General features: G+C 42.2%; 1 protein-coding gene across 2 annotated transcripts in view; it reads right to left on the bottom strand.

Annotated features, from left to right (window-relative positions):
• The window catches only part of plxnb1a (plexin b1a), a 70,864-nt gene that overhangs the window by 35,376 nt on the left and 22,229 nt on the right, over positions 1 to 13,259 (bottom strand). For both annotated transcript variants that reach the window (XM_069140765.1, XM_069140766.1), the window contains exons 2-4: positions 3,067 to 3,143; positions 1,379 to 2,258; positions 440 to 682 (exon numbers count right to left, since the gene is read on the bottom strand). In XM_069140765.1, the coding sequence (XP_068996866.1) occupies positions 440 to 682; positions 1,379 to 2,248 (1,113 nt within the window). In that variant the 5' untranslated portion in view covers positions 2,249 to 2,258; positions 3,067 to 3,143. The remainder of the gene's footprint in view (positions 1 to 439; positions 683 to 1,378; positions 2,259 to 3,066; positions 3,144 to 13,259) is intronic.

The raw sequence follows: 13,259 nt of genomic DNA, 5'->3' as shown, positions 1-13,259 counted from the left end.
CTTTTATCCATCCATTATCTGAAGCCACTACTTTTTCCTTTTATTTAGCCAGTCCGGTCATTCCTTGTTATTTGGCTGCACATTGTATCTGTTTTATTTTCCTCAGAAAACTTGAGCCAAATGAGTCAATATACTTGAGGTACAGGTAGACATCAGGGAATACATCCTAAATGATACATAGCTTTAATGTAATGACTATAAAGCCTGTATCCATGCTATAAAAAGCACAGAGCAATACAAAACTGAAAACACAGTCCTCTCTGGGAGGAAGAGTCATTTAAAGAAGCTCATATGAGCATGTTATTGACAGAATCATTGTTTTAAAATCCCACATTTCCAAAATATTTGCTTTTCTTCCAAGAAAAAAGTAAGCTTCAACTACTGATGCTTAATCCCCAAAATGTTTGCCCTTCTCTTCCTTCATCTTTTGTACACTTACCGGGGGCAGGTTGGCACAGCTGGACTTGACCTCGTACTCTATGTAGGCCACCTCTCCTCTTCCCTCCACCCGCCCATCTTGGGTGTAGCAGAGATCACGGGTGGAGTCGATGTGTCTGTCGAGCTCATCCAGAGGGAAAATGCACAGAGCTGAGGTATCCAAGGGATTGTTGTTTGTGGAGCTGAGGTGGGTGGAGAAGACTCCCAGCAGATCCTCGCCTTGCAGGCCGACACCTTGTCCCACCTGTTGCAACAAAGGCGTGGGAGAAAAACTCAAGAACGTTAAACACAGCTGGCATCAGTGTAGCCTTGATTTAAACCCATTTATAAAAGCAAGGTTTGAGATTCACGCACGCTGAAATTCAACAACATTATGAGCTGTTGCCTCGACAAAGCGAGCATTTCCAGGTACCCTGATATCATTTAGAGAAACATACACTGATGAGCCAAAACATTATGACCACTCAAAGATGAAGCAAATTGATTCATATTGATTGTCTTGTAACAGAGGCACATGTCAAGGTCAGGGACATCTTACACAGTCAATGAAAAGTTGGATCTTATGGTCAACATGTAAATACAGGAGAAATCGATAAGGGCCAAACCCTCAGGGACAAATGGATGGGTTGAAGCATCTCTGAAAAGACTTGTGGACTGCACTTGGTCAGACATGGTGAGTAGCTACCAACAGTCCTCCAAATAGAGGCAAACCATGAACTAGGGATGTGCTGGAACAAGTCTGATCTGTGGTGGATACACATCACAGTTTCAAAACTTAAAGGATCTGCAGCTCCTGTCTCGGTGCCAGATACCACAGAGCATGTTCAGACATCTTGTAATGTCTATTCTTTGGCTGGTTGCAGCTGTTTTTGGTGGCATGAGAAGGACAAACAGGTGGACATGGGTGGTCATGATGTTTTGACTCAACAAACAGAAGTACCTGGGCTGCCTGGAGCAGGTTATAAGTCCTGGAGGGAGAGGATGGCAAACGGCACAAGAGAGGAACTTCCACGTATGAATAGTAGGAGGTGTCTTCCAGGCAGACTCGAGCAGCATATGTCCGGTATTCCCTCGATACGGACTTGATGTCACGGCGGTAAAACAAAAAGTACACATACGAGCGTCGTGTAAACGCAGTCACAAAATGATGGTCATATTCCGACAGACGCCCAGCGACGGCTAGCTTAGCTGTCTCCTCGTAGGAAAAGACAGGTTCTGATGAAAGGTGACGGGTGGAGATGGGTGGGTGGCTGGCGGTGTATCCCCGACCCACATACATCACCGTCCTTTCCCCACCACGAAGCCCCACCACCAGCCCCACGGTGGACACAGATGGATCATTGGCCGCCACATACTGCGTATCCACAGGCCTCTCAGTGGAGAAGCGAACCTTTCTGATTGATGCCAGGCTGCGTTTCTGGCAGGTGCCCTGGTGGACGCTGCCGCAGGTGATCAACTCCAATGCCTTTGGGTCCACCAGCAGTAATTTGTTGTGATTACTGGTTCTTCTGGCCTGGGGACAGTTGAATTCAGTGACCGGGGGGAGGCAATCTTTGCTGTCGCTCACTGGACCGGTGGTCTCCTCTTGCTCAAGCCGAAGTCCATCTGATCCATCCAGCTGGAAGAGGTGGTCCCTGGCCCCCACATACACTGTCCCCACAGAGGGATCTGGGTGGAGCACCAGATGCTGGAATTCCGTATCATTGCGAGAAAACCGGGGGTAGGAGCGACCGTGGGCTGTGGCAAAGGTGATGACGATGAGGATGAGGAGCAAGACCAGGGTGGAGTTTAGAGCCTTCCCATGTAGCATGGCAAATACTCTGAGGAGAAAAAAGCAGGGTTAGAGGTCTGCACTCGCAGATGCTTGAAGTTAAACACCAATCTTTAATAAGTCTAAAAGCTACATGCATATAGTTGAGCATAGTGCATGTTTAAGAGTTTTAGAGAGCTTAGGTTTAAGCTGAGAATAATGATATGGTGAGAAACTCTTTAGAGTTTAAGCTAGCAAGGAAAGTGTTTTTTTTTCCTCGTTGGCTCTTATTAATATTCACTTCAGTTTGACAGAATTTATTAAAGGATAACTGGGGCAATATTCTCTCTTTCTTATGTCAGCAAATACAATTAAATGATCAAAACCACCAATGAATGGAGGCTGATATATCTTTTTTTCCTGGACTGTTCAAACATGAATCTATTAAAAACATCAGTCAGCCACACTGCTAAACACTGACTCTGCAGTTTATTTTGAGTCAATCCTCTTATTTACACCATCCGGGCGGTGTAAATACGTGCTAGTACAACAAACCCATCTCCAAATGTACTGTCTACTCCTACTTGAGTAACATCTACTTAAAGAAGCAGTGCCCAGTTGTTGTAGAAGTGATATATATATATCCAAGGGTCTTTTTCAAGATTCACTAGAAAAGTCAGTTGAAGAAACAAATGCATTGGGCCCGAGAGCCACAGAGAGGTTCGGGCAGTTGGGAAGTATTCAGTTGGACTAACACATTCTTGGTTTTGGTCTTTTATTCTAAATGAATTGACAAAACCAAAACCATAGCATATTCTTGAAATGCAGTTTGCAAGGTTCAAATAATACACTTCTGGCAATACAATGTAACATCTTACCATTTATGTTCTTTGTTAAGCTGAAGACTTCCTTTGCCTTTTCACCTGGAATCATATCCCAGTCTGTTCCTTTGTGTCTGCAAATGGAAGTAACACAGGATTATTAATTTGTTTACAAACTAGAGAGCAAGCGAGAGCAAGCGAGAGCAAGCGAGAGCGAGATGAGTCATAGACAGACAAGCAAGAATCAAGATGAATCTCTTATTATATTAATCTTAAAATGTCACGGCACTTAGTATATGAACACTCGCACAGTGTTTATAACTTCACCACTATGCAGAGTGTATTCATCGGAGTGGAAACACCACCAGCCACGGTATCCCTTACAGCTAGAATATTCAAAAACAACAACTCTCATTTCCTATTTGCACAGCCATCACTCAACACCGCTGAGGAAAGTGGTTGGTGGACACTGAGAGCCTTCGCTTCAGAGATAAAACCTCTTTAATTATTGAACTGGTTCCTCAGACCTTTCACTGACCTCGCTGAGAAAGGTCACATAGAAATGAATACGTAACTCTTGTGCATCATAGTATGCGGAGCAAACCTTAAACTGGGGATATGAAGGACACTGACTCTAAGCACTCACAAGTATTATTAATGCCCCAACACTTGGTGTAATGACAGAGAAATAAAATCTTTGTCTCGACAAGAGTGTGATATATAGAAGGGAAAAAAAAGCAATATTGTGCACCATTACCTTGAAGTGCGAATAGATTGCTAAGACATTAGACATGCAGTGCCATCTCACCTAACTGTCTACCCCCTGGGGCTGCAATCAGAACAAAGAAGAGCGGGGTTCAAAGGACAAGACCGGGAATCTCTGAGTGGGTGTGGGTGTGTGTGCGCATGTGCATTTGTACATAACCAGGGGCCATCCAGGAGCAGGTGCATGTGTCTGGAAAGTGGGTGAGTGTGTGTCTCAGGCCTCCTCTTTACTTATTCATGAGCAGAATAAGAAGTATAATAAGAAGTAACCTCCACGCCCACTGTCACAGGATTTGAGTCTGGTGTGTGTGTGTGTGTGTGTGTGTGTGTGTGTGTGTGTGTGTGTGTGTGTGTGTGTGTGTGTGTGTGTGTGTGTGTGTGTGTGTGTGTCTCAGCGGAGGAGTGGCCAGTATAGTCTGTTAAACAAGGCTGAAAATGCACACAGTCCTCTGAGACGGGAGAAAGAGTCTTTATGAAATATATATATAAAACAAACAAAATCATGGTGCCTCATGTTTTATTGAGTCAAATCTGCTGACCTGTCACATACAAGTTGTTTTTACCCACTTAAACAGCATAGCTAAAAAGAATGGTGGGCAAGAGGCAATGTCGGAAATTTTGGTGATCCAAACTTTTCACTTAGCTCCAATAGGAAGTTGGCATTTTTTTGTTTTTTTTAGCTAAATGTCTTGACAACTGCTGGGTGGATTGCAACACAATTTGGGCCAGACATTAATGTCAATCTCAACACGAATATTCCAATATGACAAAATGACTGTCCCATGAGCCACAGCTGAGCTTGGTGTTTGGTGCTAATTAGCAAAAGTAACATGGAACTAGAGGCAACGGAATTGATAGGTGTTTTTGGACCAAACAGTTCTAAGGACTTTCTTGAGAGAAACTATCCTCTAGAGAGTTCCCCCCCCTAGAATGAAATAGGTTCTAAGGGTTTTTTCCAGTTTGCATTCACAACCGTCAGTAAGAACTCTGAAATGATTTGGAACCATAGTTCTGCCGTAGCGCACCGGAATGATGCTCAGACACTTTTTTTTCCTCCCAGTGAGGACAAAGTTTTTAGTTTTCTTGATCTGGTTGAAATCCATGTTCGACGTGTTTGAAGAATCAAAGCGTATGTTATTCATGAGAGCCAATGAAAACAAATTGAATGGTCAAATTTATCCGAATTACATTTAAGATGTACTAACTAATTCACGATATCAACTTGAAGCCTTGTTATAATCTGCTACCATTTGCACTGTCAGTTACTGCATTACGTGTTAATACAAACTCAACATGTCCAAAGCCCCAGAGCGTTTTTTTAGAGAAACACCTCATTTCCCAAAAAGGCTGTTATTGTGAAACACTTGTAGGAACGTGTTGTGACTGAAGTCTGACTGCTTCAGATGAGTAATCCAGAACAACTATTAAAAACCTCTGAATTCTCTTGCTGATTTTATTAAAAAAAATATACATTATTGACACGTCACCGTGGGAACAGGGGTTACACCCTAGAAAAGAGCTGTGCGCTCGCGCACGTCCAAGGGCCTCACATGTGCCCTTTGGCATTTTAACAAATAGCACTGCACACCCACTTAGCACGACGTAAACAAGCGACATTTGCTACTTGTCTTCTTCGAATCAAAGTCACGCTGTATTTCCTCCAATGCATACAGGCTTAATAAAGCCTGAACTTTGTTATCGGTCCATTTTTAGTTTTGTAAGCCTTCATTTGAAACATTTTCCTCTGTTGTTTTAGACGGCTTCATTCCAGTAGCTTACTGTTTACAAGGTGTTTTAACCTTTTAATCGGTTACCTGTGCTACTGTGTTTGACCAAACACTACACTTCGGTCACCGCAGTTCCTATTGTACCCAGCGGTAGAAGCTGAGAAGTACCACAAAATTTACTTAAATAGGTTTAAGTTCCACCTGAGAGGACATGCAAAAAAAGGGGAACCCCAGCCTAACTGTTCTTAGAACTGTAAAATAGTTCCTGCGGTCCGCAAAATGCCTAATCTCTTTATTCACTTCTCTCCGTTCAAACGGAAAAGGCTACCAGCTGAATTGAACACGCCAAAGTCAGATGCACACCGTCTACAGACCAATCAATATCAAGCTTAGGAATGGAGGGAAGTATGTCGTACAGTTATTTTGTGCACTCGCAAAAATTGCACTGTGTAACCAAACCTATCTGGAACAGATGTATACACTGTAACAAAAACATGAACCTTGGTTCAGACCTTAGTTGGGACTTTCAGGTGTGAAAATACCTGTAGCCTTATGGATCTCATATACTGAAGCAAAACCCTGTAATTTTCTGAACCATCTGAACACGTCATTGCAGTTACAAGCTACTTTATACAGGTTAATGGTAAATGCTTTAATGTACCAGTGCACACAAGTGAAGAGGAGTCATTAAGTCAGCCAACTGATGTTCGCTCTACAACAATGACTGTCTGAGTGTATGAGAATATGGAAGCTCACTGCTAATAATTTCTGCATTTTATGAATTATAAATGAACATTTCCTCAATATAAGGAAGATTGTGGTATTTCTTGTTTCAAAAGTCTCACTTCAAGATGGCAGAAACATTTATTTTACAGCTGAATGGAATAAGATACCGTGCTGAAGCAAGTCCACTTGTATTCAGTAGATCCAATTCATCTGTAAATAACTAAAAACAGTCAGTGCCTCAACGTAGGGCTAACAACTTGTTAGACTGGATATTTTCATCCTTGTGCCGCCTCTGTAACAGAGAGCCTGGGAACAATTCTAGACTCACTGCTTCTCTGAGCAGGCGTCCTCACCTGCTCTTTGACCGGCCAACATGACGCAGTCTATGTATTTATAAGCATGGGAACTTCCTCCTACCAACCAGCAATGATGGCTTCCTAAGAGCTACCATGAGATCAGACTGGATGACTGTGGTGTGGGACAAAGTGGAAAAGTATGGGGAAGACTGGAGACATGAGAAACACAGCTGTAGTTGATGTACAAGACAAGAAGGGGAGGTCCAATTTGGGATATTTCTCTTGACATGCAAGACCTTTTAAGGATATGCAACATTTTCACTTCATCCATCATGTAAATGACCACTCTTTAACTTGGATTAGTTTTTTTCTGTCATCATCCATTTGTTTGTGCTTACTTTTAAGCTATTTAACCAAATAATAGCCAAGTAAAAATGCATTATTCTTGTAAAAGTTTCCTGCCCTAGAGCGTCATCTTTATTCACCACACTTAGTTATTGGCTGCAGTCTACTAAAGTGAAACATCTACTTTTACTTGTCCCGTAGAAGTGTTTGGTAGTAACACAGATACCAGCCTTTAGAGGAGTAGAGGGGCAATTTCTCCCATGCTGTTTCACCAACAATCTCCAAAGTTCATCAGTTGTGTCTGGTATGCGGCAAGTTCGGCCATGGAGCACAGTGCAACAAGTTATAAATATCCTCTGGTGGGCCATTAGACTGTCAACTGAATTGGGGAGGGGAAAGGATGGTTGCATAACAATTATGGAGTAAATATCCAGATGCAAGCAAAGTTAAAAACAAGTGATTTCCTCAGAATGTTGGTCCTGTCAGCATGGAAAAGCCACTGAAACAGTTTTTCTAAAACCCTGAATAATGAATTTCTTTTGGTTTGTTTTGGCTGCTGAAGGCGGGATGAACAGCTCGACCCGCTCAACAGCAGGATGAATGTTGATATACTATATATAAGGGTGTGTGTGCCAACAAGTACAGACCTCTATAAACTTCCCAGAATGTGGTCTCATTTGTGAACTTTTGCCCTACCCGTTCCTATGTCTCGCTTTCTCTCTCTGTCCAAGTTTATTCATCACTGAGAGAGTCGGCTGGGCAAGTTCATTTCTAAAGCTCCTAATGAGCCGTGACAGCCCGCTGAACGCCTAAGACCCCATAAAATATGTGAGGTCAACAGCACAGGGACAGTGAGGGGGACACTGGGCCCAGAGCCACGGAGCACTGCCTCGCATTATGTTGTGGTGGGTCGGCTGTCGTCTCGCCCCGGGCTCTGCAATAGTAGCATCTGTGGATCCCATCCAGGGAGGGCAGTGGAGGGAGTAGCAAAAGGGTCTGTTTGAGATCAGCAAAGCTTTCAGTGACCACACACAGCTGGGCTACCAGTGAGAATATACAGAACAGGCACATCAAATTGACAGTAAATACTTTGAATTGGTTTAAAAGAAGGGAGTGGAAAGAGCTGCCATGCATGTCAGTGTAAAAAAACCCAACTGAAAATACAGTTGCAGTGTTTGTTGTATTTCCTCCTGCAAGTTTCTACTGCTGGGGAAGGTTTTTAATCAGTGAAGACAATGCAAAAGAAGTTGAAGAAAGACTCAGTAATCTGCTACTTTTCAATAACACACAGTGAGCAGTGATAAAACCTACAAATACCACTCTCTCTACGTTGAATAGAGGAAAACAGCAACTGCACAGCATCCTATTTGTACACAAATAGTACCTGGATGTAACTCCAGTTCTATGAGAATGTGCACTGCAGTAAATGAAAGAATGTAAAAACACTATTGCAGAAGAGCAATCAACAAGTAAAATTTGAAGCTTGACTAAAAATGAAAAAACCTATGCTGTGGATATTTATTAGCTTCTTTAAGTTAAACCGAAAACAAATGCAAGGAGAGTTACTATTATGCCTCCCAAAGAACACTTAAAACTGTGACTGAATTCAAATAAATTGATAACTGTCACCAGCCTGCTGTAATAAAGTATACTATGACTAAGCATGGTAATACCAGACCCAAACATTGTGAGCACAAAAGAGGAGAACAGAGAAGCCCTTAAAGTCAGAACAACTGGAGTCTAACATACGTGGACCCCTTTCTGCCAGTGAAACTTCAACCAAATGGGACAATAAGGGAACAAATCTCCGAGTGTGAACCAAAACACAACAAAATGCATGGAAAGCCTACCTACTTCTGCAAACAACAACATGGAGGTGTGATGACACCCTACATGTCAGTACCAATTGGCATTTACATCCAGCAAGTATGTCGACATGCAGTGTAATTGCTGCTTGGGTGTCTCTACTTTCGAGATCAGTTACCATCAGTATGTTTAGATCACTAATATTATGAGAGGCAGATGTACACATGTTTGGCCATTCTCCATTTCCGTCGCTTTCTTTAGGGTCAATGGCCGTCTCTTTCCCCTCAGTTCTCATGCAGACACAGAGGGTCTCTCTCTGTGTCTCCCCCTCCGGTGTGCTGAAGGGCCTCTCTGTCTGCTGCTGGGGGGAATAGTGTCCCTTTCACAGCTCCCTGACCAAGTGGCTGCGCTGAACGGACACAGGATAAAAGCCACTTCCCTTAAAAAGAGAGTCTACACACACACATCTATCATGTGCACACACATGCACTCACTTAGCCCGTTTTATGACAGGATCCTTTCACCCCGGAGACAGTAGTGCTCTCCCCGGGAAAAGCAGGTGTTAAAGCTAGCTGCTTGGTACAGCGTGTCACGCACGACCTGAGGTCCACTGTAAGAGCCACGGTTTTACGTCTGCTGTAAACTATTACTGATGAGCTTCCATTATCTCTATTATCATTCACCACAGCAGCTTATTAACAAAGTGGACAATCAGTGGAGGCCAAAAAGCCATTCACGATGCTAATGCAACTCATCAGTGTGCCAATGTGAAAGTGATGATTAAACAGGCATTTATAGAGGATATTTTGAGATGTCACAGTAGGAAAAGCTTGGGTATAAATATTAAAACTGATGATGGACTGTAACATCTGAATAGCACCGCTATCATTTGTCATTATTAACACCCATGCATGTCTTACTAGTTGTGAAAAAGCTGAACTCATCATTAAGGAATGAAAATGTATTTTTGTTTCTCCATAACAGTTTTTGCTGTCTTTTTTATGGTATATATTTTCCTTTAAAAATGACATTTTGAAAAGTCTAGTGTTATGAAATAGCAGAATTTTAATTTTATAGCAAGATCAGTGACTGACACCAAGTATATCAAACTAGCGCCTCTTAGCTCGAGCTACAACAATGCCAAAGTAATTCGGTAACAGCCAGCTAAAAGCAAGTAAGCAATGCACAGCCACCAACAGTGCGTTAATGAGGTTACAGTGGAAATAAACATGTTCATAGCCTGGTACAAAAAACAGTTCTGGTCTTTATGTGTAACTTCATGACAACTGTAGGGAAGTGTTTCTTTTAAAAAGGTAACCATTTGAAATGTATTCAAATTAAAAGTTATGCTGAGCTGGGGCTGCTTTGAGTGACGTGTGTGTGTGGCGAGCTGACAGGTTTCAGCCACAGACTGTCAGCCAAAGCTATACAGACAGCGATTCTACAAGGTGCTGGTTTCAGCAATAAGACCTCATTCGGCCTGCCTCAGCTCCACCCATACACCACCTCTTTGCCCAAATTTGGATTAACCAGGATTAAGGCAAGGTCAGACGGTGACGAACTAAGCTTCACAACCGCAAATTAGTTGTGTTAATGTTAAAAACAGCAGGACATCAAAATGTGTGGAAATGCAGTGTATAATTAATATCAACCTCCTAAACTCCATGTCGTTCTGTATTGGTGTATATGGACGGTGACGAGGTTGTTTGTCACTTTTCTGGGTTCTGACCAACCGACAGTGACATCACCTATTGGTTTATGAACAGCTTTTTGAGGCCTAATATCTAATAAAGGACAGGTTTATTTTCAGATAGACCACCAGAAAACTAATAGTTGGAACCGGAACAACACCGAAATAACTAGTGGAATAAATGAACTGACTATTTTAGACTATTATCAAGTTGAATGGGAGTCTGTGGAGCTGGAGGCTTTTTGGAGCCAACCTCTCGCAGCACTCGATGTTATAGCAGCTTAAGGCACTTCTGCAAAGGCCTCATTTTTTCAGACCTGGAAGCTGCGTTGACTTTTGTATACAGTCTACGATTTTGACAGCACAAATAGACCACATTTTCTTGGTGCTGCCAGATGTTGCTTGTTTGTAAACGCTCTTAACTCAGAAGTGGGACGTTTCCAGATGGGAAATTTTCCCAACTCCCAGCTGTATGAATGCACGACAGCCTCCCTTTACTTAGCTACACATGCCTGAGCCAGAGTTTAACCAGCAGCTAGCTGCTTAGTTCAGAGTTACATCATAAGAGTTGTGATTCTAAAGATGCTTCTTAAAAAAAAAAAAAAAACTCTGAAGTGCATAAACACATGCAGTCTTCCTCTGTGCTTGGTGTAACCAACATGAACAAGCTACCAAGCTGGCAGTTGCTGATGTTGCTGAGAAAAGTCAAAGACAAGTGATACAACTATTTTCACAACCAGACAATTTGTCATGTCATTGACGAAGGCACAGGTGACACCATAATGTTAACCATGGCTCAGCAAGTGCACTGTTAATGAGGCACCACCCACGACACCAGAACCCTTGAACCAGGTCACCTTCATGGAATATTTTGGGGGGGTCAGTGACATGAAAAAGGAAATTTGCCATTAGGAAATATACCTAACTTAATTTATTAAAAAAAATGAAAAAAAATGAAAAATGTAATACCGATGTCCTCTAGAAACATTAACTAGAATGAGGAAATAGCATTTCATAATCATGAACTGAGCTTTGTTTTTGTTCTTATGTATATTTTAGTTGTACCATAGCATCATATATTTTCACTTACCGCTAATTTGGAATCCTTATTATAGTGATTGTGTGCAAAATATTTACATTTAATGTTATATGGATGGCAATCTCAGGGGACATCAGACTGACATTTTCATTGTAAGGTGTAACTGGTTCCTCTCAGCATATGACGACAAAAGCTTTGACCTTCTGACCTGGGCTGCTTTGAAAGGAGGGGAGGCTAGTGCCGTCATGAAAATATGACAGACTGGAACTGATGCTGCTGTAATTCTTCAGTTCAACATTCAACAGGCAAAAGGATCAAAGAGCAGTCAAGAGGAAGCAGGGGGCGGACGGACTTAATGAGACGGAGAGAGAGATTGATTGACAATAGCAGCTGAGGCTCAATTTAACTTTTTAACCAGGGACGGGCAATCGGCTGTGGGACCCAAGCGGCCCCAGAGGGCAGTAAAATATGACCACTTAATAAGTAGGTCTGCTTTAAATCCAAAAGTGCATGTTTGAATATAGTTTGATGGGAATATGTCGTCTCCAGAGCATAGCCTGCCTACATTGCAAACTAAAACTGAGACAGGACATATAGTTAAACTAAGAAGATAATAGTGACAAATGCTTTTGTGAGCCGCTGCAGGTTGCGTGCTTCCGTTGTCTTGTGTGTGAGCGTGTGTGAGATGGAGTGTGTTAAGTGTCGGGCGGTCAGATCCTCAGAAGGAACCTCTGCTGACAGGGTTGGACCACAGCAGTGTGGAGAGCAGCCAACAAAATCCTGCCACAATTACAGGCCTCAGCTTTCTGGCCTCCCGTAGGAGAGTCAGCCAGTCGGGAATGACAACGTGAGAAAAAGGGAGGGATGGATGACAAAGCAAAAACATAATTAAACCGATTAAAAAAATTTAAAAAAAAAACGTTGTTGCAAGTACAGCCTATGTTTGCTTACAGGACAGAAAGTCTTGTTTGATGTAAACTCCCAGGGATGCAGACTATAATAAAGAGCATAGGTAATAGGGTGTAAGCAATTAATCTATCTGAATTGAGAAAACATGTACTTTCAATATAAATGTTATATATTTTTGTTTCATAATGATAACTCTTTCATTCTTAACTTAATGTTCTTCCTGCTCTGTTACGGTCTGCCAACTCTGTGGATCACTTTCAAACACAGTGAAAGACATTCCTTTTTAGACAGGCGTTTGGGTAACCTGTGTGCACCTGGTCTGCATCTTAAGTATTTTCTGTACTTCATAGTGTATTGTCTTTTCATCTTGTATGGTGTTTTTAGCTTCAGCCTTTTTAATATGTGGCTCCGGTGTTCTCCAAATCTTCCTTCCCTCCTACTTTGTGACTTTGTCTGTGAAAAGTGCTACACAAATAAATGATATTTTCAATTTTTTGACTTGTACTTATTTCTAATATAGAACAAATAAGCATAGATTCTGTGTCATAGTAATATGTCAGCACTGTTTGGGGTCTAAAGCCAGTGTTACATACACAGGATCTAGTCCCTTCATTTCCAAAGCGGTAACCATAGTAGAGAGGAAAAAGTTATAACAACAAATGGACAGAAAGATCCATTTGCATTCCGTCTACAAAAAGACAAAGCAAGTGTCTCTGTGCCAGTTTCGGGTTGGAATTCAGACCGACCATATGCTTGGATGAAGCATCACGTCATCGAGGACGCGCTTGTATGGTCATTGTGTGGCAGAATGCTAAGGAGGCTGCAGTGGGACGTGCATGCCTATTCATTTGTTTGTGGATGGTCTGCATACATTACCACCTACGGCTTGTACAGCCACATCTCCACTCCAAGTCTCGCACGCACGCACGCACGCACGCACGCACGCG

Source organism: Embiotoca jacksoni, unplaced genomic scaffold (genome assembly GCF_022577435.1).
Source record: "Embiotoca jacksoni isolate LCO1_2020_lvr unplaced genomic scaffold, fEmbJac1.0.p SCAF_9, whole genome shotgun sequence".
NCBI lineage: Eukaryota > Metazoa > Chordata > Actinopteri > Embiotocidae > Embiotoca > Embiotoca jacksoni.
Note: the sequence above shows the minus strand (reverse complement) of the source record. Positions and strands in the feature narration are given on the sequence as shown.